Genomic DNA, 25,196 nt, shown 5'->3' with positions numbered 1-25,196 from the left:
GAAAATTTGGATTTCGCGCCTTTTTTTACTGTCAAGATTTGCTTGACCAGCTATAGCTTCTGCGACATTTTTTATATTCAAGCCGTTTTCTACTTGTCTCAAACATGGTTAGATGTTATGTTGACAGTTGACATTTTTGACAACTACCTTGACAGTGACATATGTTTGACAGCTTATTTTGTTGCCGAACCCCTATTCGTATTGTATTGTTAAAAATATTGCTACTTTTACTGTCGTTTATCTCTTTCTTATTTACGTGTAACGAGCGAGATTTAAATATCTAAAATGTTAATTACACGTTTCGCGTCTTAGATCATATTGAATAGGTCACCGTAGTGCCTCCCACCAAGGAATGTAATAAATATTTTTCCATTTTTTCGTTTTCCCTTAACACTTTATAGGTTTGTGTGTGATTTTACTAAACATTACCATTCAAGATGATGAACCAGTATATAAAAGAGTTAGAACAAGTAAGTAAAAGTTTATATCATAATCACTTTCAAAACTTTTATTGTGTGATCAATGATCAATTGATCATGATCAAAACTCGATTGTGATTTTTAAGTGCATTACATATATTTTTATCCTATTGTTTTTTAACTTATAGATTCGTGTCTAGTCTCGGTATAATTACCATTTCAGGAGATCTTTCAGATCATATTTTTAAGTCATGTACCAACATGTATCTTGAACATGATCTTAATTACATATTATTAAGTTTCATCATCTTCCATGGGAGCCTGGGGTCCGCTTGGCAACACATACATATTATTAAGTTTATCTATTAGTAAACCATGAGCACTTTTGTCACTGTTTCCTATAGAATTGAATTGAGAGTTGTATGTGTGTGTATTATGTATGTTATATGGAGTAGTGGTAAGGTTGCCAGATGCTCGGGATTTGGCGGGATTCTCCCGATTTTTAGCATGTGTTCCCGATTCCCGACAAAGGGAAACTTGTCCCGAAAAACAGCCTCACGTTATAAAACAATAATTTCAAGTTCCGAACTGTCGCCGAGCAAGCGAGCTGACTTAGTGACAATAATGTAAAATATCGTTGTTTTTAATATAATTACTTTAATATGAATGTATTTTTTTTTCCCGAATTAAGTCCCAAAATCCCGAAAAATTGATATTGTTTCCCGATATTAGCGCCTTTCAATCTGGCAACCCTAAGTAGCGGTCAGTCTTAAAATTAGTTAAAAGAGTTGTACTTTCCACTTTTATAACACTACAAATCCATAGTGAGTAGACTGTTACGTGTTTGAAATTGATGAAACATTATAGTTATTTTACAATTGACATTTCACAGGAGCCATTTGATCCAGACGAGTTTGTAGAAAGAATGGTGAGACGGAGCATGCAGGAGTCGAGACTCAAGGACGATGAATTTGACCCAGAAATGATACATGACATATTCACTCAGGCAATACAGGATTTAAAGGTTTAACTTTATTACAATTCCTTTCAGAAACAGAGCTCTTAAAGAGTGAGCTATTTGCCTTACGGCTGATTTAGACGATGCGAGAACTCTCATGCGAGTTTCATACCACTGCAGGTTTTGATCGGTCGATTGAATTGGATGTAACCAGCAGTTCGCAATGTAACTAAAATCGCTTGCAAGTTCACGAGCCGTCTAAATCAGCCCTTGTAATTTGTCATGTTATCATATTATAGCTCACCCTTTCCGGGCTCTGTTTATAAGCTTCCCTCTCTATTTGATAATGAATATTGTACCAAAACATAGCAAAATTATACTATTTATGCTTTGTATACCTATCTTAGGTTTTAACAGGTAATGTTTCAATTTATTTATTATTATCAACTAAGATTATCATAAAGTAGCTGAGCGGCAACACTCACACTCTGACCATAAATTGAGCTACACAATCCAGAACAAAGTAAAATAAGCAAGAAAATGCATATTTTCATTTCTTCTTTTAATTCTGGAGAAAGCTCATCATAATCCCATTGGACATAAATATTTAATTCGTTTTGAAGACCCATACTACTTCAGTTTCCTTTTCTGTCATACATGAATATAAAAGTATAATAGGAAAACACTTACAAAACAATAAAAAATAATAAAAAACCTAACCTAGGGTGCCGCCAGCAGTGGGGCAAGAAGATTATTGTTAGTAGTGCTTTCTAATTAAATCATTTTGGGACTAAACAAAAAGGTCTTAACAAAACAATTTTGCTACAATATTATTTAACATTGGCAGGTGCTGCAAGAAAGGCAAGAGAGGAAGTGTGCAAGATTAGAGCAGTCCGTGCAGGAAGAGGAGAAGTTATATGGAGCCAAACTAGCAGAGATCATGGAACAGCACACTGTAAGTTTTCCATCATTTGCAGTTTGGGTAATATCAATATACTTACTGTAATTTTTACAATTTTATTTGATATTTATTAGTAGCTTTATGGTAGTGGAAGACATTAGCAATAAGATGTACAAAATATAATATCTAGTATAAATAAAACACAAATCCCTGACTAATCTGACTATGAATTTGAACAATTTTATCAATAAATGTATCTTATTGGCAAAGTTTATTGAAAATATTTCCACGATATCTGCCAGTGCCAGTTGCACCAACCACACTTAACAGACTGATCAACATCACTCAACATGTACAGTGGTAATTACGTACAAAAAAAAATTGCGAACGCTTTAACGGTGACAGACGATTTGGTGCAACCGACCTTTAATTTGTATAAGAATTTTCTTAGTTTAGTTGGTTTATAGTTTCATAGTGTTTAGTTATTTTCGTAGTTTCGTCGCTTGAATGCAATAACGCTGTAACCCGCACTACAATTGTTAGATTAGATTAGATTTCATTTAATTGCAATAAACATGGTACAGTGATTCCTATGATATTGTTATTAGGTAACACATGATTAACTACAAAGTAGCATGCAAATTTACACCTTAAATTCTAGGACATACAATACATTATTCAAAATAGACAGGTATATACAACACAATTCAAATGTCAATGTTAAAGCTAAGAAATTTAATTATTTTGTGCGGGTTACAGCATTATTGCTATCCAGCGTCGGTTTGTTGCTGATTACCGTTGTTCAGTCCGTAAATTCTGATTGGTAGAACTGTCCCGAAGTACCTATTACTATTTGTTTTGTTCGGTTTCAGCACTGCGTGAACGTGTTCAGCTCGCTCGACGAGCGCATGTCCCGCTGCGGCGGGCGAGCCCTAGACGTAGGCGAGAAGCTCGGCGCCGCCCGAGCGCCGCGCGCCCGCGCCGCCGCCGCCCGGGACCTGCTGGCCCATCTAGCACACTTCCTCAGCCCTGGACCGGTGCATACTGAACTATTCAACGACCCAAGCAAGGTACGATATAACTCTACACTGATGTCCCGCTGCGGCGGCCGAGCCCTAGACGTAGGCGAGAAGCTCGGCGCCGCCCGAGCGCCGCGCGCCCGCGCCGCCGCCGCCCGGGACCTGCTGGCCCATCTAGCACACTTCCTCAGCCCTGGACCGGTGCATACTGAACTATTCAACGACCCAAGCAAGGTACGATATAACTCTACACTGATGTCCCGCTGCGGCGGCCGAGCCCTAGACGTAGGCGAGAAGCTCGGCGCCGCCCGAGCGCCGCGCGCCCGCATCGCCGCCGCCCGGGACTTGCTGGCCCATCTAGCACACTTCCTCAGCCCTGGACCGGTGCATACTGAACTATTCAACGACCCAAGCAAGGTACGATATAACTCTACACTGATGTCCCGCTGCGGCGGCCGAGCCCTAGACGTAGGCGAGAAGCTCGGCGCCGCCCGAGCGCCGCGCGCCCGCGCCGCCGCCGCCCGGGACCTGCTGGCCCATCTAGCACACTTCCTCAGCCCTGGACCGGTGCATACTGAACTATTCAACGACCCAAGCAAGGTATGATATAACTCTAGACTGATGTCCCGATGCGGCGGTCGAGCGCTGGACGTGGGCGAGAAGCTTGGCGCCGCCCGAGCGCCGCCCGGGACTTGCTGGCCCATCTAGCACACTTCCTCATCCCTGGACCGGTGCATACCGAACTGTTTAACGACCCAAGCAAGGTACGATATAACTCTAGACTGATGACCCGCTGCGGCGGCCGAGCGTTGGACGTGGGCGAGAAGCTCGGCGCCGCCCGGGACTTGCTGGCCCATCTAGCACACTTCCTCATCCCTGGACCGGTGCATACTGAACTATTCAACGACCCAAGCAAGGTACGATATAACTCTACAGTGATGTCCCGCTGCGGCGGCCGAGCGCTGGACGTAAGCGAGAAGCTCGACGCCGCCCGAGCGCCGCGCGCCCGCGCCGCCGCCGCCCGGGACCTGCTGGCCCATCTAGCACACTTCCTCAGCCCTGGACCGGTGCATACTGAACTATTTAACGACCCAAGCAAGGTACGATATAACTCTACACTGATGTCCCGCTGCGGCGGCCGAGCGCTGGACGTAAGCGAGAAGCTCGACGCCGCCCGAGCGCCGCGCGCCCGCGCCGCCGCCGCCCGGGAGCTGCTGGCCCATCTAGCACACTTCCTCAGCCCTGGACCGGGGCAAACTGAACTATTCAACGACCCAAGCAAGGTACGATATAACTCTACACTGATGTCCCGCTGCGGCGGCCGAGCCCTAGACGTAGGCGAGAAGCTCGGCGCCGCCCGAGCGCCGCGCGCCCGCGCCGCCGCCGCCCGGGACCTGCTGGCCCATCTAGCACACTTCCTCAGCCCTGGACCGGTGCATACTGAACTATTCAACGACCCAAGCAAGGTATGATATAACTCTAGACTGATGTCCCGATGCGGCGGTCGAGCGCTGGACGTGGGCGAGAAGCTTGGCGCCGCCCGAGCGCCGCCCGGGACTTGCTGGCCCATCTAGCACACTTCCTCATCCCTGGACCGGTGCATACCGAACTGTTTAACGACCCAAGCAAGGTACGATATAACTCTAGACTGATGACCCGCTGCGGCGGCCGAGCGTTGGACGTGGGCGAGAAGCTCGGCGCCGCCCGGGACTTGCTGGCCCATCTAGCACACTTCCTCATCCCTGGACCGGTGCATACTGAACTATTCAACGACCCAAGCAAGGTACGATATAACTCTACAGTGATGTCCCGCTGCGGCGGCCGAGCGCTGGACGTAAGCGAGAAGCTCGACGCCGCCCGAGCGCCGCGCGCCCGCGCCGCCGCCGCCCGGGACCTGCTGGCCCATCTAGCACACTTCCTCAGCCCTGGACCGGTGCATACTGAACTATTTAACGACCCAAGCAAGGTACGATATAACTCTACACTGATGTCCCGCTGCGGCGGCCGAGCGCTGGACGTAAGCGAGAAGCTCGACGCCGCCCGAGCGCCGCGCGCCCGCGCCGCCGCCGCCCGGGAGCTGCTGGCCCATCTAGCACACTTCCTCAGCCCTGGACCGGGGCAAACTGAACTATTCAACGACCCAAGCAAGGTACGATATAACTCTACACTGATGTCCCGCTGCGGCGGCCGAGCCCTAGACGTAGGCGAGAAGCTCGGCGCCGCCCGAGCGCCGCGCGCCCGCGCCGCCGCCGCCCGGGACCTGCTGGCCCATCTAGCACATTTCCTCAGCCCTGGACCGGTGCATACTGAACTATTCAACGACCCAAGCAAGGTACGATATAACTCTACACTGATGTCCCGCTGCGGCGGCCGAGCCCTAGACGTAGGCGAGAAGCTCGGCGCCGCCCGAGCGCCGCGCGCCCGCATCGCCGCCGCCCGGGACTTGCTGGCCCATCTAGCACACTTCCTCAGCCCTGGACCGGTGCATACTGAACTATTCAACGACCCAAGCAAGGTACGATATAACTCTACACTGATGTCCCGCTGCGGCGGCCGAGCCCTAGACGTAGGCGAGAAGCTCGGCGCCGCCCGAGCGCCGCGCGCCCGCATCGCCGCCGCCCGGGACTTGCTGGCCCATCTAGCACACTTCCTCAGCCCTGGACCGGTGCATACTGAACTGTTTAACGACCCAAGCAAGGTACGATACAGTGTGGGCTACATCTGCTTGTAGGGACCCACCGAAATCGCGGTGTGAGCCACGCCTGACGTAGGCTCAACTAGACGTTGTAAAGTCGCCAATAGATATAAAATCTTTACAAAGCCAATCAATTAATTCAAATATGTATTATCAAAACATTAAAGTGCATATTCAGATATTATACGGTGCTCAAAAATATCGAGATATCTCTCGATGAAGGTAAGTGAAGAAGGTACCTCTCGTAGTGAATAAGGGTGGTATTCCATCTGTCCAATACCTTAATCCAATGTCTGTGCATCTCACTCTCTTACTAAGCAAAATGTGAGGCGCAAGACACATTGAGTAAATAAATTGGTCAGGTGGAATACCACCCTAAAACATATAAACTTTGATCTGCTGGTTCGAAACCATTGTTTCACCAAAAACCTTTAATACTTCATCCTGAAAGTTAGGAGATTGAGCAAAGAAGCACCAATGTCAGCGTAACATTACCTAACTCCGTGTTCTATTAATTACGTGTTATGGAATCATTGCTCCCAATTTTGACCCAGGTTGTAGGTTAAATTTTCTCAAATGAACTCACACCTACTTTATCATATTTCCGAAAACTATCAAAAATCTCTTTATTTCAGCTAAACGACGCAGCCGACGTCATCCAAAAACTCCACACCATCGCCCAGGAACTACCCCCTGACAAATTCGAAGTGGCCAAGAAGAAAATCGAAGCCAAATACGACGAGATCGAACGGAACCTCATAGAGGAGTTCGTGAAAGCGCAGAACCAAGGCGACATGGCGAAGATGAAGGATATCGCTAACATAATGACTAACTTTAAAGGTTATTCGCAGTGTGTCGACGCCTTTATAGAGACCAGTCAAATGGTGAGTGTCCTAGTTTTAATGTGACACTTCCGTTTGTAGTTTATTAACTAACTGCAATTGTTTATAGTGCTAACTGACAAATCATAACCTTTATTGCAAAGACATAAGGTACACTGGTCACTGATGGTGTGTTTATAATAAACTAGTATGTAGTTTTAACTCTGTTGGCCTATCAAGATGACAAAGAATTTACAAGTCTATTAAACATCTGCTACATACAAATAAGTCCATCCCTATACCCTAATCCCGTTAATCATAAAACTGCTCAAACATCTGAATGTGTCTCCGACAGCCCTTAACTGGTTCGCGACTTATCTGGGTGGTCGCCAACAAGCGGTTAGGCTTGACAAGTCTCTATCTGATTGGTGTGATCTTGCGACTGGCGTGCCTCAAGGCGGAATTTTGTCTCCGCTCCTTTTTTCCACCTTCATAAATTTTATCACACCTGGCCTTCGTTGTTCCCACCACCTGTATGCCGACGATCTGCAGCTTTACGACCAGTGTGAAGTGACTAATATTTCGAGTTCGATTGATAGGCTCAACCTGGACCTATTGCACATCCAACAGTGGTCTGAGCAGTATGGCCTTTATGTGAACCCGTCTAAGTGCCAGGCCATCGTTATTGGCAGTTCTCGACAGGTGGCCAGACTGGACTTTGACACTATTGCACCAGTAAACTTTAACGGATCACCAATACAATTTAGTCACAGTGTTAAGGACCTAGGCATTATGCTCGACAGTTCGTTGGATTGGAAAGCGCAGGTTTCTGAGGTCAGCCGAAAAGTTATGGGTTCTCTTCATTCACTAAATAAGCTAAAGCACTTTTTGCCTATCAAGACTAAAATTCTCCTTATAAACACTCTAATTCTACCTATAATTGATTATGGTGATGTGTGTTATCCTGACCTAACTGAAGAACTTCTCAATAAGTTGGATCGCCTTCTCAATAACTGCATTCGTTTCATTTTTTGTCTGCGTAAATACGATCATGTCTCTTCATACCGCTCCCAGCTTGGCTGGCTTCCCATCCGTCAACGACGCAGTGTTCGCATGCTGTGCACTCTATACTCTGTCCTCAACGATCCACACTCTCCTGTATACCTCAGGTCCCTCTTTCAATACTACGGCGTTTCTCGCAACCGTCAGCTTCGCTCTTCTGGCAATATGTCCTTATCCATCCCTCCACATCGCACTGGCTTTATGTCAGATTCGTTCTGCGTGCAGGCAGCGCGCCTTTGGAACCGACTCCCCCTTAGTATTAAAAATGCCCCAAACAAGTTCGCTTTTAAGAAATCGTTACGTGCTTTCTTTGCTGGTAGAATGAAGGATTCCTAGTTTTAGTTATATAAGTTATATATTTTATTGTATATATTTAATGTTAGGTATATATATATATATATATATGTATATTTATATTTATATTATATGTATCGTGTATATTTTGATGTACTTGCGTATGTATGTTAAAATTCCTTAAATTAGCGTTGCGTTCTTATATTAAATTTTGTTAGTAGTAGTAGCAGTTGCACCGCCCACAATCTCTCTGCTTTGCCTTAAGGTTGACTGGTAGAGAATGCTTTTGGCATTAAGTCCGCCTTTTGTACGATAAGTTTTCTTTTGTGCAATAAAGTTTAAATAAATAAATAAATAAATAAATAAAACTTAACACACCTCTGTATTTTTTTTAATAAACACAGATTCTTAGTGCCAGATAATTTCTAATACCAGTCGCTAAGATATTTGTGGGAGTTTAGAGTAGACCTAGTCTAGACAGTCGTTTATGAATAACGCTGCTGTAAGCACCGAAGCCACAAAATGTGTTTTCGAAGTACTATCTCACAAATATTTAGACATAGCCAATGATTATAATAGTAATAAAGCGTTTCCATGGCTGGACTATTTTCTTTCAGAACACCCTGATGGGCAAGGATATCTTCTCTTCTGTCCTACCTCTCTGCAAGAAGAACTACAATATCATCAGCGTGGTATTCTCCAACCCGGAGCAGGTGAGGTCAAACCTTGTTACAAATAGTGTATGCGCATATTGCGCATGTGACTCTTCTGGCCTTTCAGGCGTTCATCATCAACTCATCTGACGCACTGTATGCTTGTTTGCAAACAATGTGTTATAAAAAATGTATACCTGTATGGTAAATTCAAAAATAGATCATCAAATCATCATTATCAAATTTGCACGCTGTTCGTACAGCGCCATCTACATTTGTATGAATAACTCGCTTCCTCCAACAGGTGATGAGCAAGTTCGTGCTCAACATTTTCCACCTGAAGCTGCAGAAGTACATTCAGACCAAGCTCGCGGATAAGAACGACGTCGAGAAATACCTGAGGAATCTTTATGATATGTACACAAGGTAAGTAATAGAGTCTGTGCGCAAAGAGAAGAGTCGTGAAATGTAGTTATATACCATACATTCTACGACTCTTCTCTTTCCGCACACACCCTAGTAAGAAATTGTTTCTTACCCTATTCTTTTCGCTTTTCAATATTGTGTCCTAAATTCTACATCATTAAATTCCAGCGCGAGCGGTTGTTATCAAGTGATACTTAATTTTTTATTTAAATCGTAACATGGCATAGTATCATAAACGGAAAACAAACAACTATAAAGACCTATAGATTAAAGGCCTGGTCAGCCTTCAAAAGGTCATTTGTCGTAGCGCGTTATGGGGCAATCCTTGATAACGTACTAGTTGTTTGTGCAGTCGCCTCACAAGTGCAATAAGCTGAAGCTGAACTCCAGTACCTAATATGTGATGAAACATCCCTAATGGGATCGGAGTCGACCGTTACACGGAATATTTAAGCCGGCTTGTACAAAATAATACTGCTTCAAGATAAAAATCAAAATGTTTTACTGCAATTTTCCAGACTCTTGTTTAGTTTTTGGGCTATGAACTACAAACAGATCGGGAAACCATCTTTTAACTTTTTGAACGCCTCGCCTATCGAGCGCGACGCGTGATCGTGATTCTTGACACAATTCACAAAAGTTGATATTGTGCCGTAGCCGCCCGCGTCAGTTGACGTCTCTGGCAGCCAAATGATTAAGCAACAACTATAATTGTGTCAGCAGACCTCAAAATAAAGACTGAATAAAAGCGAAACTAGTGTTTATCATAAATTATAAGGCGTTTATTTACTTACTTTACCAGCACCCAACGAGCGTGCGACGACTTAGTATCAGCTGGTTTTATATCCGACTCGGGCAACACTTCCCCCGGGTCTCTCCGGCGCTCGGCGCTGGTGAACGGCGCGCTAGCGGGCGCCGCCGACGGATACGCCGCGCTCGAGTGTCGCCGCCTCCGCGCGCTGCTCGCCAGCCTGCTGCACGCCTACTACAGCGACAAGGGCCATGTGAAGCGGCAGATACAGGGCACGGGGTGAGTGTACACACACTGGTAGCAGCTGGACTTATATCCCACTCGGGCTACACCCCCCCGGGTCTCTCCGGCGCTCGGCGCTGGTGAACGGCGCGCTAGCGGGCGCCGCCGACGGATACGCCGCGCTCGAGTGTCGCCGCCTCCGCGCGCTGCTCGCCAGCCTGCTGCACGCCTACTACAGCGACAAGGGCCATGTGAAGCGGCAGATACAGGGCACGGGGTGAGTGTACACACACTGGTAGCAGCTGGACTTATATCCCACTCGGGCTACACCCCCCCGGGTCTCTCCGGCGCTCGGCGCTGGTGAACGGCGCGCTAGCGGGCGCCGCCGACGGATACGCCGCGCTCGAGTGTCGCCGCCTCCGCGCGCTGCTCGCCAGCCTGCTGCACGCCTACTACAGCGACAAGGGCCATGTGAAGCGGCAGATACAGGGCACGGGGTGAGTGTACACACACTGGTAGCAGCTGGACTTATATCCCACTCGGGCTACACCCCCCCGGGTCTCTCCGGCGCTCGGCGCTGGTGAACGGCGCGCTAGCGGGCGCCGCCGACGGATACGCCGCGCTCGAGTGTCGCCGCCTCCGCGCGCTGCTCGCCAGCCTGCTGCACGCCTACTACAGCGACAAGGGCCATGTGAAGCGGCAGATACAGGGCACGGGGTGAGTGTACACACACTGGTAGCAGCTGGACTTATATCCCACTCGGGCTACACCCCCCCGGGTCTCTCCGGCGCTCGGCGCTGGTGAACGGCGCGCTAGCGGGCGCCGCCGACGGATACGCCGCGCTCGAGTGTCGCCGCCTCCGCGCGCTGCTCGCCAGCCTGCTGCACGCCTACTACAGCGACAAGGGCCATGTGAAGCGGCAGATACAGGGCACGGGGTGAGTGTACACACACTGGTAGCAGCTGGACTTATATCCCACTCGGGCTACACCCCCCCGGGTCTCTCCGGCGCTCGGCGCTGGTGAACGGCGCGCTAGCAGGCGCCGCCGACGGATACGCCGCGCTCGAGTGTCGCCGCCTCCGCGCGCTGCTCGCCAGCCTGCTGCACGCCTACTACAGCGACAAGGGCCATGTGAAGCGGCAGATACAGGGCACGGGGTGAGTGTACACACACTGGTAGCAGCTGGACTTATATCCCACTCGGGCTACACCCCCCCGGGTCTCTCCGGCGCTCGGCGCTGGTGAACGGCGCGCTAGCAGGCGCCGCCGACGGATACGCCGCGCTCGAGTGTCGCCGCCTCCGCGCGCTGCTCGCCAGCCTGCTGCACGCCTACTACAGCGACAAGGGCCATGTGAAGCGGCAGATACAGGGCACGGGGTGAGTGTACACACACTGGTAGCAGCTGGACTTATATCCCACTCGGGCTACACCCCCCCGGGTCTCTCCGGCGCTCGGCGCTGGTGAACGGCGCGCTAGCAGGCGCCGCCGACGGATACGCCGCGCTCGAGTGTCGCCGCCTCCGCGCGCTGCTCGCCAGCCTGCTGCACGCCTACTACAGCGACAAGGGCCATGTGAAGCGGCAGATACAGGGCACGGGGTGAGTGTACACACACTGGTAGCAGCTGGACTTATATCCCACTCGGGCTACACCCCCCCGGGTCTCTCCGGCGCTCGGCGCTGGTGAACGGCGCGCTAGCAGGCGCCGCCGACGGATACGCCGCGCTCGAGTGTCGCCGCCTCCGCGCGCTGCTCGCCAGCCTGCTGCACGCCTACTACAGCGACAAGGGCCATGTGAAGCGGCAGATACAGGGCACGGGGTGAGTGTACACACACTGGTAGCAGCTGGACTTATATCCCACTCGGGCTACACCCCCCCGGGTCTCTCCGGCGCTCGGCGCTGGTGAACGGCGCGCTAGCAGGCGCCGCCGACGGATACGCCGCGCTCGAGTGTCGCCGCCTCCGCGCGCTGCTCGCCAGCCTGCTGCACGCCTACTACAGCGACAAGGGCCATGTGAAGCGGCAGATACAGGGCACGGGGTGAGTGTACATACACTGGCAGCAGCTGGACTCATATCCCACTCGGGCGACACCTCCCCCGGGTCTCTCCGGCGCTCGGCGCTGGTGAACGGCGCGCTAGCGCTCGGCTTCCCACGGAAGCGTCATATGACATAATCTGTAGCACTTTAAAAATAAGTCTTTATGAATTAATCACCAAATACGACAGTTTGTAACCGTTCAAAAATGAATTAAGAGCCATTTGGCTATAAAAAAAACCGGACAACTGCGAGTCGGACTCGCCCATCGAGGGTTCCGTACTTTTTAGTTTTTGTTGTTATAGCGGCAACAGAAATACATCATCAGTGAAAATTTCTACTGTTTAACTGTCACGGTTCATGAGATACAGCCTGGTGACAGACAGACAGACGGACGGACAGTGGAGTCTTAGTAATAGGGTCCCGTTTTTACCCTTTGGGTACGGAACCCTAAAAAAACAAACTATCTCTAGATTCCAGGAACTTCGTCGCGATTTGCAAGCCGTGATCGGGACCCGTGCGAACATCAACATCGCTCAGATCGAGAATTACGGCGGCGAGACGTTCCTGAGCGAGTCGCTCGTCAGCAGGATGCTGAGCGAAGCGAAGACGTCCTTCACTAGGTGCAAGACTGTAAGTTATCGTGATCGGGACCCGAGCGAACATCAACATCTCTCATAGTGTTTAGTTTTAAGTTTATAATAGTTATTTGTTTTACATGGGGGCAAAGTTGTTGTTTAACCACTCGTGCTATTAATCGATACCAGAGCATTTTGCGTGGGTTCGAAAGCACGATGGTTAAATAAAATTTGCCTCCGAGTCAAACACAAAATTTTTCACCACACCAACCCGAAGCAAATATTAATTGTAAAATATCAAACAAAATCAAATCAAATTAAATCCAAATTGATGTTATTAAATATTTATCATCTAAAATTATCATTTAAAAGTCAATTCTTCCAGCAAACAAAGAAAACAACTCAAAATTTGCATTTGATTACTTTGCCTCACATGCGAATAAAAAGCAACTTTGCTATCAGTTTTTGAAGTGCAAAGTAAGCCTTTCCGAGCTGGTGTGGTGAAAAATACTTACTTTGTATGTTAGTCTGTAAGGTATTTGTAATATGGGTCTTGTTGCCTGATTTAAAATATTTAAATTTCTAAATAAATAATGTTCTGTGACTATTTCAGCTATGCACTCCCAACGAGCTGCCAGGCACCACGACCGCTCTCTTGGACGTGCTTATCCAACACTTGTTGGTGGAGCACGTGGACTATGCGCTAGACCTCGGCCTGCAGTCCATACCCATCGCCGAGAGCAAGTCCCCGCCACAGGTACCTATCCATTTCTGACTTTTTAAACAAATATGGCATCTATAGCATGCTTTTTGATCCCGGTTACAATCTCAGCTACTGCCGCGAAGCCAGTCTCAGCTTTCAGACCTTTTCTTCTCCACTTCATAACAGAATAAATAATAGTACTAGGTACAAGACTCACTCTCTAACAAAACGCGTCTGTTACGATTAGGACAGATATGACCGCTAGGTGGCGCAAGCGCCACGCGCGGCTTAAGGCTAGCCACCAAAATTGGTGTGGGACGGATATACTTGTAGCTACTTGTTCCGACGCGGCGAAATCGCGGAGTGAGCCACGCTTGACTTCACACAGTCTTTGGCAGCCGAATCGCCGAAAATTGGTCTGCAGTGGCGTTTAATTTACTACCTCCATAATGGCAATTATATCGGCGAATTTTTTTTAAACAATGGCCGAAAAAAGACTTCGCTTAACATGAGATCCCATTTTTGACACTAAAGCTACCATCGCCCACACTGTTAAGTCTATATCGGTGGACCTTATGCCTATTATAATAAGGTCCACCGATATAGACTTAAGAGTGTTGCTATTTGTACAAGGCTTAACGTGTTTTTATTTCAAATGTGTCAAACAACAATATATACAAAAAGATTACAAATTCTGATACTTACAGTTGTTTTATATTACAGATTTACTTCTTTGACACGGTGAAGGAATGTAACAAGATTGTGAAAATGTTTGAAGAACATTTCCAAGAATCCGTGCTGCCTTGTATGAGGTATGATTCGTATTTACTAGTTTTAAAATGAAGGCATATATGTGACCTAGTTACCTAGATCAAATGTATTGTTTTGTTACTAAAATAAACACGATTTCCAGAGTTCCACACAAACGGTACGTGTTAATAATTATCACAGTTCTCTGTAATAAAATAACCTTAACAGCCTTTTTTTCTTATGAATGGGTTTTCGCATCTGTTTATTTTTTAAATCCTTTTTGTGTTTTTCCTGCTGCCCCTATAGGCCAAGCAATAAGAAGTTATAGAGGGAAATGCTAGGAACACAATTTTTGACTCCGTAGCTTTGTTTGGACTAGTTAGGAGGTGAACATATCAAAAGTCCCCGGCCGTAGCCCCGGTGCTGAGAGGTAGAGGGGGGAAAGAAGGTCTCATTTTTCGGTTTTTCACTTATATCTTGGAAACTTTGCGTCTTAACGACATGACTACTAAGACAAACCAAAAGCTGATAAAATTTGTTACAAGTTTTATTCAGTCAAGTTTTTCGATATCTTTAATAGTTTTTGAGATTTCCGCTCTTGAAAGTTTATTTAAGGCTCTCATTTTTATCTTGATATCTACATTAGTGAAGCTCTTAGGCCGTGTTTGGTATCATTTTCGTATAAGTCGGGGGTGCTGAATTCATTTTTGGTATCACATTGACACCATTCCTAAGAAAAAACATGTAAACTTTAAACAAATATATTTTTTTTAAATTCCTCTTCACGCTTAAACCGCTCAACCGATTTAATTGAAATTTGGTGTACAGATATTTCGAGTCCCAAGACAGGACATAAGATACTTTTTATCTCAATAATCATTCTTTGAAGTTGTGAAATGGAGTATGGGGGGAATTCAACTTCGTCGACGAAACTGAATTCCTGAGGTTAATACTGCTTAAGGTAAGGTTTGAAGTCATGTTTGGTATCATTTTCATCTAAATCACAGATGTATACCAACCCAAATTTCATCTAAACCGGTTCAGTGGTTATTGACTCTCCATACAAACTTCCACCCCACTTGTTACACCCTCAAAGATGTTTTTGGTTATAAAAACTATCTTATGTCCTTTGTCGAGACTGAAACTATTTCTATGCCAAATTTTAACGAAATTGGTTTAGCTGTTTAAGTGTGAAGAGGGATTTAAAAAAAATATGTTTTTTTAAATTTTGGTTTTACTTCGAAATAGTGTCAATGTGATACCATAAATGAATTCAGCACCCCCGATTTATACGAAAATGATACCAAACATGGCCTAACAGCTTCACTGATGTAGATATCAAGATAAAATTAAAATCCCTAAATAAACTTTCAAGAGCGAGTATCTCAAAAACTATTCAAAATATCGAAAAACTTGACTGGATAAAACTTGTAACTAATTTTATCAGCTTTCGGTTTGTCTTAGTAGTCATGTCGCTAAGACGCAAAGTTTCCAAGATATCAATGAAAAACCGAAAAATTCGACCTTCTTACCCCTCTCTACCCCCCAGCACCGGGGCTACAGCCGGGGACTTTTGATATGTTCACCTCCTAACTAGTCCAAACAAAGTTACGGAGTCAAAAATTGTGTTCCTAGCATTTCCCTCTACAACGTTTTTTGAGCATTCATTTCCTGACCTACTAACTCAAAATCTATATCTTGAAATATATCTATATCATAATCATAGAACAGGAATCCTCTAGACCGAGTTTAGAGCAATTATTTCATGCAACCGATGATGCCAAAAATGGGTGCGCGGGACGAGGTGAGCGAAGTCCCGTGCCGTGATTGGTCCGTTCAAAGACACGGAAGTCACACAAAGACACTTTCGACTCGAACATGGAGTAAAATGACTATGCTCAGTCTGGAGGATGTTTTGTCTGTGGTCATAACTGTCTTTCAATTACTCAAACATGGACAGATTTGGAGATAAACGAATTAACAAAAACAGATTTCGCAGTTTGGCAACCAGTTGATACATGGTACATGCTCAATGCCCATGTCTTAATATTAGGGGGTTCCGTACCCAAAGGGTAAAACGGGACCCTATTACTAAGACTTCGCTGTCCGTCCGTCCGTCCGTCCGTCTGTCACCAGGCTGTATCTCACGAACCGTGATAGCTAGACAGTTGAAATTTTCACAGATGATGTATTTCTGTTGCCGCTATAACAACAAATACTAAAAACAGAATAAAATAAAGATTTAAATGGGGCTCCCATACAACAAACGTGATTTTTGACCAAAGTTAAGCAACGTCGGGAGGGGTCAGTACTTGGATGGGTGACCGTTTTCTTTTTGCTTTTTTTTGTTTTTTTTTGCATTATGGTACGGAACCCTTCGTGCGCGAGTCCGACTCGCACTTGCCCGGTTTTTTAATATAAATGTGCGGCTTTACTTAACAATAGACAAAGGATTAGCCGTCGGAGCCTATTAGGAATCTACAAACTATACCCGATATTTTGTGACAGCTCCACAGCCAAACAGACCGAGTGTGTGAACAAGAAGACCACTATAATGGAGCAGTTGGAAGCCAAACTGGACGCGGGGCTCGAGCGAGCTATATCGGCCATCGTTGGCTGGGTGAAGTTGCATCTACAGACCGAACAGAAGAAGTCAGACTTTAAACCTGAAGGGGACGTGGATACCTTGGCGTCGCCCGTAAGTATCCAGTATCGTATGGTCCACTACATGCTGAAATTCAGCATAAATGTGCCACGTTCTGACCCTACTAGTAAGTAGGTAAGCGATGAGCGCTAAGGCACGTCATGTCCTGCCAGGTACACATCATCAACTTATCAACATAGTTAAATCCGCTTGCTAAGCAGTATTTAACTATGTATTTTTCTCAAAAATGGACGGCAAAGTCGACTTTGCCGTCTAAAAAATAGGTCGCGAAGCGCGTAGTTTATGGTCAGTCAAAAATTAAAAAGTTAAAAACATTGCAGTCTCGATTTTGGGACTGCAATGTTGCATACAAATTCCATTATTTCAATTATTTGTCGAGTTCCAAACTTTTTAAAAGTTGAAATGACCATACCAAATGAAGGCACAGGTCCATTAAACAGCCAAACAGACGATTAGAACCGCGACTATTTAGATGTCTCAAATAGGTTGGCGTACTTTTGGCAGAAAAATACACTTCAATTTTTTTATTAAAAAAAGTAAAAAGGCGGGAAGGACTTTTTTTGTCAAAATATATATGTACGAACGTTGCTTTTGTAAAATATTTCTATGATATTTATATTTATTGCACCATTTTTGAGAAAAGCACTATATATGACTCGGCTGGAAGGCTACTTGCTGGCTTCGGATTCAATTAAACGGACTCCCAAGGTCGTCGGATCACTGACGGATCCTCAGCCTGCAAGTAGCTACTTCCGAGCCTCGACAATAATGTACTATTAAAATTGCCAAAATAGTGATCGATCTGAAATCACAAATAATTATTGGTTCAAACAGTTGGTTGTTCTTTTTGCTTCAATCAAACTTTTAAAGTTCTTACGACTTGACCCAGGAGCTTCATTTACTTTAGAAAAAACAGTTTAATAAACAATGTACGTGTTTTAGTTCGTAAGTTTGTCAGTATTGTTGTAGCCTACTAAATCCCCGATCGGTTTTGGTATTATAATCACATCACGTCTATGCTTACACTTTTAAGGGGTCCACTGATAACGAGTCTGTCAGTTAGCAAAATTTGACAGCTCCGAACAACTGACAGGCTGTTATCGTCCGGCGAACTGGTAATCTGTGGGTCCCTTTAGATTAGTAATAATATTCTTATTGTTTTCAGGCTTGTCAATCCGTGGTGTCGTACCTAAACAACGTTATGGAGAAGATCCACTCCGGCCTGGAGGGCGACAACCTGCAAGCGGTGACCTTGGAGCTGGCCATCCGTCTCCACAGGGTCATTTACGAGCATTTGCAGAATTTCCAGTTCAACTTCGCAGGTATAGCATATCGTCAATTCGTCACCCTAGTCAGGCGTGGCACACTTCGCGATTTCGTCGCTTTGCTACAGGTAGCTAAAAGTACATCCGTTCCACACCAATTTTGGTGGCTAGCCATAAGCCGCGCGTGGCGCTGTCAGTTTACAATAGAAAATCTGGTCGTAATATAGACCTTTTGTTTGCGCACTAAGGCACAGAATAAATAATAGTACTAAGTACAGAAGACTCACTCTCTAACAAAACGCGTCTGTTACGATCAGCACAGATATGGCCGCTAGGTGGCGACAGCGCCACGCGCGGCTTATGGCAAACCCCAAAATTGGGGCCGAACGGATGCACTTTTAGCTACCTGTAGCAAAGCGACGAAATCGCGGAGTGAGACACGCCTGACTAAGGTACTAATTACAACACAATTTTCGCCGTAATTAGTACAATTGTGAACTAGGGTGACGATATTATCTATTTGAAACGATAATTTACCGACGCACTTTATTTTTATACAGAAATGGATTGGTTTATTAGAAAACACAATCCGCCTAATGCGAGCGCTACTGGACTCTCGGTGTCTACTGGACTAGCGTGCGTTCCGTATCGTTCTGTGGCTCTCACGTTAATTAAGGCGTGTCTCGATTTTGCGCAGCGGCAGCGCGAGCATTATTCGACCGCGGCAAATCTGTAATTTGGCTCGCGAGCCATTTTTGGCACCATCTTGAACTATAAGCGCTAACGCGCGCGGCAAGCTATCCGACGACTGAAATATATACCCATCCGTCCCAACTGCGCGCGAACACTCCTTTGCCGCGCGACCAAAGACCACACGTTCGAGTTGGCTCGCGTGGCAGCCCGGTATCCATTGCGCGCGGCCGCCGCGCGAGCCTATGTTCGATAGTTTGCCGCACGATATCGAGACGCGGCTTTAGAGTTATAGCACTTCTTTTTATAACAGGGGCCATGGTAGCGATCTGCGACGTGAAGGAATACCGCTCGGCGGCGTGCGGGCGGGGCGCGTGCGCCGCGCCGCCGCCCGCGCACGCGCTGTTCGACGCGCTGCACGCGCTCTGCAACCTGCTGCTCGCCAAGCCCGAGAACCTGCACCAGGTGTGCGAGGGAGAGACTCTCGTGAGTATTATAAATTACAGTCTGATCTGATGGCTCCTCTACACGATGGCCCAGCGCCGGCCACTCCAAGGGACGCATTTATGCGTTAGAGCAGCGGTCGGCAACCTGCGGCCCGCGGGCCGCATGCGGCTCGTGAACCTGTCACTTGGGGCCCGAGTGCAGCCTTGGCTATTTTGTATGTAATAGTGACAAACGACAATGTCTCATAAAATCATAAATATTAACAAAGTACGGCCCGCGACACCTCCGTTAACTACTAACGACCGCTGCGTTAGATGGAGCAAGTGATATTGCTATCTCATTCTACCGCATGGCTGCATCCCTTGAAGTGGCCGGCTCATTCAATGGGTTCAAAACTAAATTATCGCAATACATTTAAACCACTACTCACCTTAAAAAAATAATTGCTTGAGCGTGTACCTCTCGAGCGACTTTTGTATGCTACCGTAGATGTGTTTTATGAGAATAAATATCTTTAAACCTAAACCTATTTCAAGGGCCGTGGCCAAGATTCCAGTCGTTTGCGTCGTGGCGGACGAAACGCTAATGTTTCTCTGTTGCATTAACATGGAAGAGTGATAGACATTACCGTTTCGTTCGCTACGGCGCAAACAATTGGCATCTCGGCTAGACCCCCAGTTCTGAAGAGTCCGCAGGCAGGCGTGGCTCACTCCGCGATTTCGTCGCGTCGCAACAAGTAGCTACAAGTACATCCGTCCCACCAATTTTGGTGGCTAGCCATAGGCCGCGCGTGGCGCTTGCGCCACCTTGCGGTCATATCTGTCCTAATCGTAACAGACGCGTTATGTTAGAGAGTGTATCTTCTGTACCTGTACTATTATTTATTCTGTGACGAAACATGGAAGAGTGATATAGAGACATTACCGTTTTATTCGCTACGGCGCTAACGATTGGCATCTTGGCTAGATCCGCAGTTCTTAAAGAGTCCGCAGATAACTAGTTATCCATATAAACGTAGTTACGCTCTCATTTTAAAACGACTTACTAGATTGCTCTGAAACTGTACTTACAATAGGATAATGCCTCACTAGATGGCACTACCATGACGTAGTACGATTTGTACTATAGTCGCATATAATAAGTTATATGTAAGCATTTAAATTCAAGGTCAAGGCAACGCTGTCAACGAAAATAACATAATAAGAATTAATAACATACAAAAATTACAAAACATGAATGTTATACTGCTTGAACTAAAATCAGGGGTGCGAAACTCCTGAGATCGGTCAAACTCGGCTCCGCTCGGCTCAGCATTGCTCCGAGCAATTATTAGGGTTGGCACCACTTGACTACCTTCTGCGTGCACGACCACAGATAAGATAATCACTTGAATTTTGACAACCCTAAATAGCCGAAAGGGATAGTGTCATATATTAGAAAGGGATAGCATGATTCGACCCTGAACCGCTGTCAAACTTCGGTTTTGTAGGAAGTTTCCTTTCTGTACGGTAGTACTATTATTTATTCTGTGCTAAAATATACAATGTATGGCTTGGAACCACTAATTTCGTCGGCTTTCCCAACCGGGGGTGTAGCTCAGATGGTAGAGCGCTCGCTTAGCATGCGAGAGGTACGGGGATCGATACCCCGCACCTCCAATGTTAACTTTTTGCATTTTTATTTTTAGTCGTTTACTTTATTTTTCATGATATAATATAGCCATTATCATATCCATAAACAATATTTTGACTATATAAGAAAGAAGAATTATTTTACAAAGTAATTTATATTTTACCTTATCATTCTTACCACGTAATCACTCCATAACTGAAGAATAATATTTTACCATTATTATTATATTATAATCTCGGATATATTTAGTTTTATTTTTGAATGGATATGATTATTTATTTTGTAAGACAGTATTTTTAAATATATATGTACAAAAAAGATTTTTTATTTTATTTATATGACTGTGTATTTCCTATTTTATTTATGTAGTACAGTCGACTGTAAAAATATGTGTGCACAAATAATCTCATAAATATTTCCCATAGCTCTTATGTTAGCGAATTAAGAACTATGGGACATATTTTTGAATAAGTTGGCTACACCCATATTTTTACAGTTGACTGTACCTATTCATGTCACTAAAGATGACGGTCACGATAGTATTATTTTATTATCTAATCTGTAAAATTTCAAGAATTGTTTTGATGAACATTAGGTACATTAAAATGGAGCAGAGATAGATAAAGACTGTTAATCGCCATACATAAGGGTTTAAAAATGTCATGCATTTGGAATATCTAGTGGAGCCGCTAGATGGCGTTGAGCATTTATTTCTTGCCTAAGACTTACATAACCTTTTTTTTATTCTTTGCTTACTTTATCGTGCCCATATCAGATTTATAGCAAGATGTGTTTGTTACCAGGCGGAGTTGGACCACTCGATCCTGCTCAACTTCATCCAGCTGCGGGCGGACTACAAGAGCCACAAGCTCTCGAGCTTCCTCAAGGGACTGTCGTAACTTTGTTCAAGCTAGTAGGGTAAGATCGGGAAACGGAGCCACATTTTACGTAGCTGGGTCAAACAGATCACTGTGTTACGTTCTTTCCTGTAGACATACCCAAGAGTTAAGGGCTATAAAGATTAATTTTCTTATTTAACCCTTATCCACGTAAAAAGGTCCTCCTTTTATTTATAGAACTATGATAAAATCATTACTTACATGCCCACAAGCTGTTAACTATTGCCCACAGGAGAGAAAACTAGCGTGTTCGCGCGAACTGTACATTTTTCTCTCCTGTGACTCCTGTTTGACCCAGCTACGTTTTTTGTTCAAACTTTTAGCCCTGTGTAATATGGTCCGCCTTGAGTATTATCGGGTTCTTTAGTATATTTACATTAATTTTAATTATGCGTACATTTAATGTATGTTATATTTTTCTACCCAATACTGGAGACGTGTTCAATAATTTTTACTTCAGTTTATCTTGGCACAAGTACAGAGTGCTTACAATGTATAAAATTAGACATTATATCGTAACCATCACTCGTTTATTAAAGTCAGAAGTGGATAAGAATGATTTTAAATGGTACCTAAGTCAATAAGAAGTATTTGACACAATTATATTATAGTTTTTATATAACCCATGCCCACCCTACTTCTAGAGACAAGTAAATAATAACGACTGTTAAATCTTTGTACTAAGTAGCCTCTTAAGCGGTTACATTCATAGAAATAAGAGCGCTACACCATCTTTTGACTTCTAAGAGCCTTTTAATGAAAGAGGAACCCTTAATTTTTTGTCACGTCGATGGCATACAAGCTACGAGGTTACGATTCGCTTGATTGTATACGCAGTTACCGTTGCTCATTAGCGGAGAAAACCCAATACTATTTATTTATTCTGTGCCGTGTGCCGCGCACATGCCCGGTAAAGATGGTGTTGACGTCGCTAGTTTATTACTACGCCTGAAAACTTCCAACATCTACTTTTTTATCTGCTGCTGGTTACCAGACTATATTATATTATTTGTCTTTACGACAGGTGTCATTGAACATTAATTGGGTGCAATGACCGCATTTTTTTATATGTTTGCTATGTTTATTTTACATCAAAGAAAAAACTGTCCACCGATCTGAGCCCGTCGTAAGATAACATTATTTTTTATTATGTTACTCATATTATTTACATAATTGTTATAGCTTGTTTATAAGTAGATAAGAGTATTAAATTATTATTGTCTAGCAATCGAGCTTTTATTGATACCTTTAGTTACCTAACTGTTTTAATCGGTACCTAATTAGAAAGTAAGTGATAAGATTATAAATAACTAGGCAACGAACTAGAATCGTCGCTGTAACTAGGTATTATTCTTGTGATGATTATAAAGGGCAGTCTGTTTCAATGGCTCATGGCTGGTTTTAGTGTCACGCGGACCGTCCGTGCGGATCGCTCCGCACCGGACCAATATGTATTACAATCAGGGAGCGTTATAGAGTAAAGCTGAAGGGTCCGCGCGGGCGACCGTCCGGGTGCGGACAGCTTTCTCATACAATAGATTATACTGTATTTAAAATAATAGTACATTACTACAGAGGCCGGGACGAAAGGGGTTGCCGGTCGAAGATATATAGACGGCCGAGCGAAGCGAGGCCGGATAGGTCTGAGCGCGGGCAACCCCATTTCCCGCCGAGGTATGTATAGTGCTTTTCTCAAACATGCAATGAAATAAATAAAATAAAAAATCCACGAAACCCAAGTTTTATTTATAGAAAAAACTAAAAGTAAACTACACCCAAAATATATCATTATCACGCGTATGTTTTACACGAGTCGTGTATTTTTACTACCCGTATATTTCCGTATACCCGTATATTTGACTGTCGTTTTCGTCACATAAGTTTACATAGTCTTTCATGTTGATATCATGTTTCACATACATCGTTGCTTTATGCATGGAGTAAATAAGTATAATTTCCACAGTGTTGACGAATTTGTAGTTACATTCATTTAAAATATGCCACAAAACTGTTTCTAAGAAATAAACTGTAAGCCATTTTTCTTAGTTTCTCAAATAATAAAATTGCCATAAGCAACCATATACATACTTCGTCTTTGACTTGGCGTCAGAGGCAGCAAGTTATTTAAAATCAATTCTACTGCTTACGCTGCCAATTCCAACACCTACGATTACAATTAATATTAATTTCATTATTTCGTCGGAACTCATATTAAAGTCAAAAAATCAACAACGCACCATAAATCCAATAAAACAGAATGAATATTTTTCAACTTTACCTCCATAACAATTTAAAAAATATAACTACGCGTGTTTGAGTAGACCTTTTTACCGCTAACGTTTAGATGAAATATTTTAAATGTATTTATTTGTGTAGTTAAATTTATAATTTAAAATTATATAATGTATTATTTATTAAGTTCATGTTGATTTTATACAAATAAAACTGCAAATTATAGCAAACATTGTTTTTTTTTTTTTTTATAGGCGTAGTGGCAGAGTGTCATTACGAACCATAAAGCAAATACTGCCTCTAGTTTTTTTTAATGGATGAATGCCACGATGCTGTGTCACAAATATCTGTGAAATGAAAATTAAAAAAGAGGACTTTGCCGGCCTAGGCCTGCAAGATGTGTATGAAATTCCATTAACGACCTTTTGTCCTAGCCGCACCTGAAACGTCATACTTCGCAGCCTATTATAAGGAACATAACATCAATATTTCATTGCATGTTTGAGAAAATTATTTTACACCATGCATGAAATAAAGCACCAGATAATTATTAGAAATACACAGACAGGAGTTATTTATAAACACAAGTTCTATTTAATAAATCGGATAGAAACATAAAAAGTAGGTGAGTTGACCGTGGCCTCACGATGTAATGTTTCATATGAATTCCATATTTGCAAATCGTTTTGACAGTTCTGAAAACAGCTCGTAATGCGTCGCCAGATTAAAATCGAAAAATGTATTGTACCCTTACAATAGTTGTAATATTCATTATTTATGTGAAAATGCGTTCTCAAATTATAATATTTTTATGGAGCAGAAAATTCATAGTAAACACCAAATGTGATGTAACATCGCACATAAAGCGATCGAATTACTATTCTACTTTCGCAACCTGCTCTCTTCAATACGACCTTGTTTTGTTCCAAAGTACTTAGAAATTGCGAATACTAAGCATTTGCTCGAGGTTTCGGCCGCGGATAACGCGTTATCAGCGTATCTATACGGCATAGCACTACGTCCATTCATAAGTTCTCCCCACCACACAGCTAGACGTTATTTGAATGAACGCGCATGTGTG

General features: G+C 44.3%; 1 protein-coding gene and 1 non-coding gene across 2 annotated transcripts; both read left to right on the top strand.

The window, feature by feature from the left end:
* The first annotated feature begins 202 nt into the window (after positions 1-202).
* Positions 203-23,112, top strand: LOC134673510 (exocyst complex component 5). The gene is made up of 15 exons (XM_063531503.1): positions 203-470; positions 1,312-1,443; positions 2,225-2,332; positions 3,151-3,348; positions 6,628-6,876; positions 8,787-8,882; positions 9,127-9,248; positions 10,051-10,278; positions 12,728-12,887; positions 13,446-13,589; positions 14,259-14,347; positions 16,794-16,983; positions 18,116-18,272; positions 19,219-19,391; positions 21,788-23,112. The coding sequence occupies exons 1-15, from the start codon at positions 438-440 to the stop codon at positions 21,881-21,883; spliced, it is 2,175 nt and encodes a 724-aa protein (XP_063387573.1). The 5' UTR covers positions 203-437; the 3' UTR covers positions 21,884-23,112.
* Trnaa-agc (transfer RNA alanine (anticodon AGC)) lies at positions 20,938-21,010 on the top strand. The gene has a single exon. It is a non-coding gene; the product is annotated as a tRNA-Ala (tRNA).
* Positions 23,113-25,196: the final 2,084 nt, after the last annotated feature.

Source organism: Cydia fagiglandana, chromosome 18 (genome assembly GCF_963556715.1).
Source record: "Cydia fagiglandana chromosome 18, ilCydFagi1.1, whole genome shotgun sequence".
Taxonomy (NCBI): domain Eukaryota; kingdom Metazoa; phylum Arthropoda; class Insecta; order Lepidoptera; family Tortricidae; genus Cydia; species Cydia fagiglandana.
This window is presented reverse-complemented; position numbering and strand designations above follow the sequence as displayed.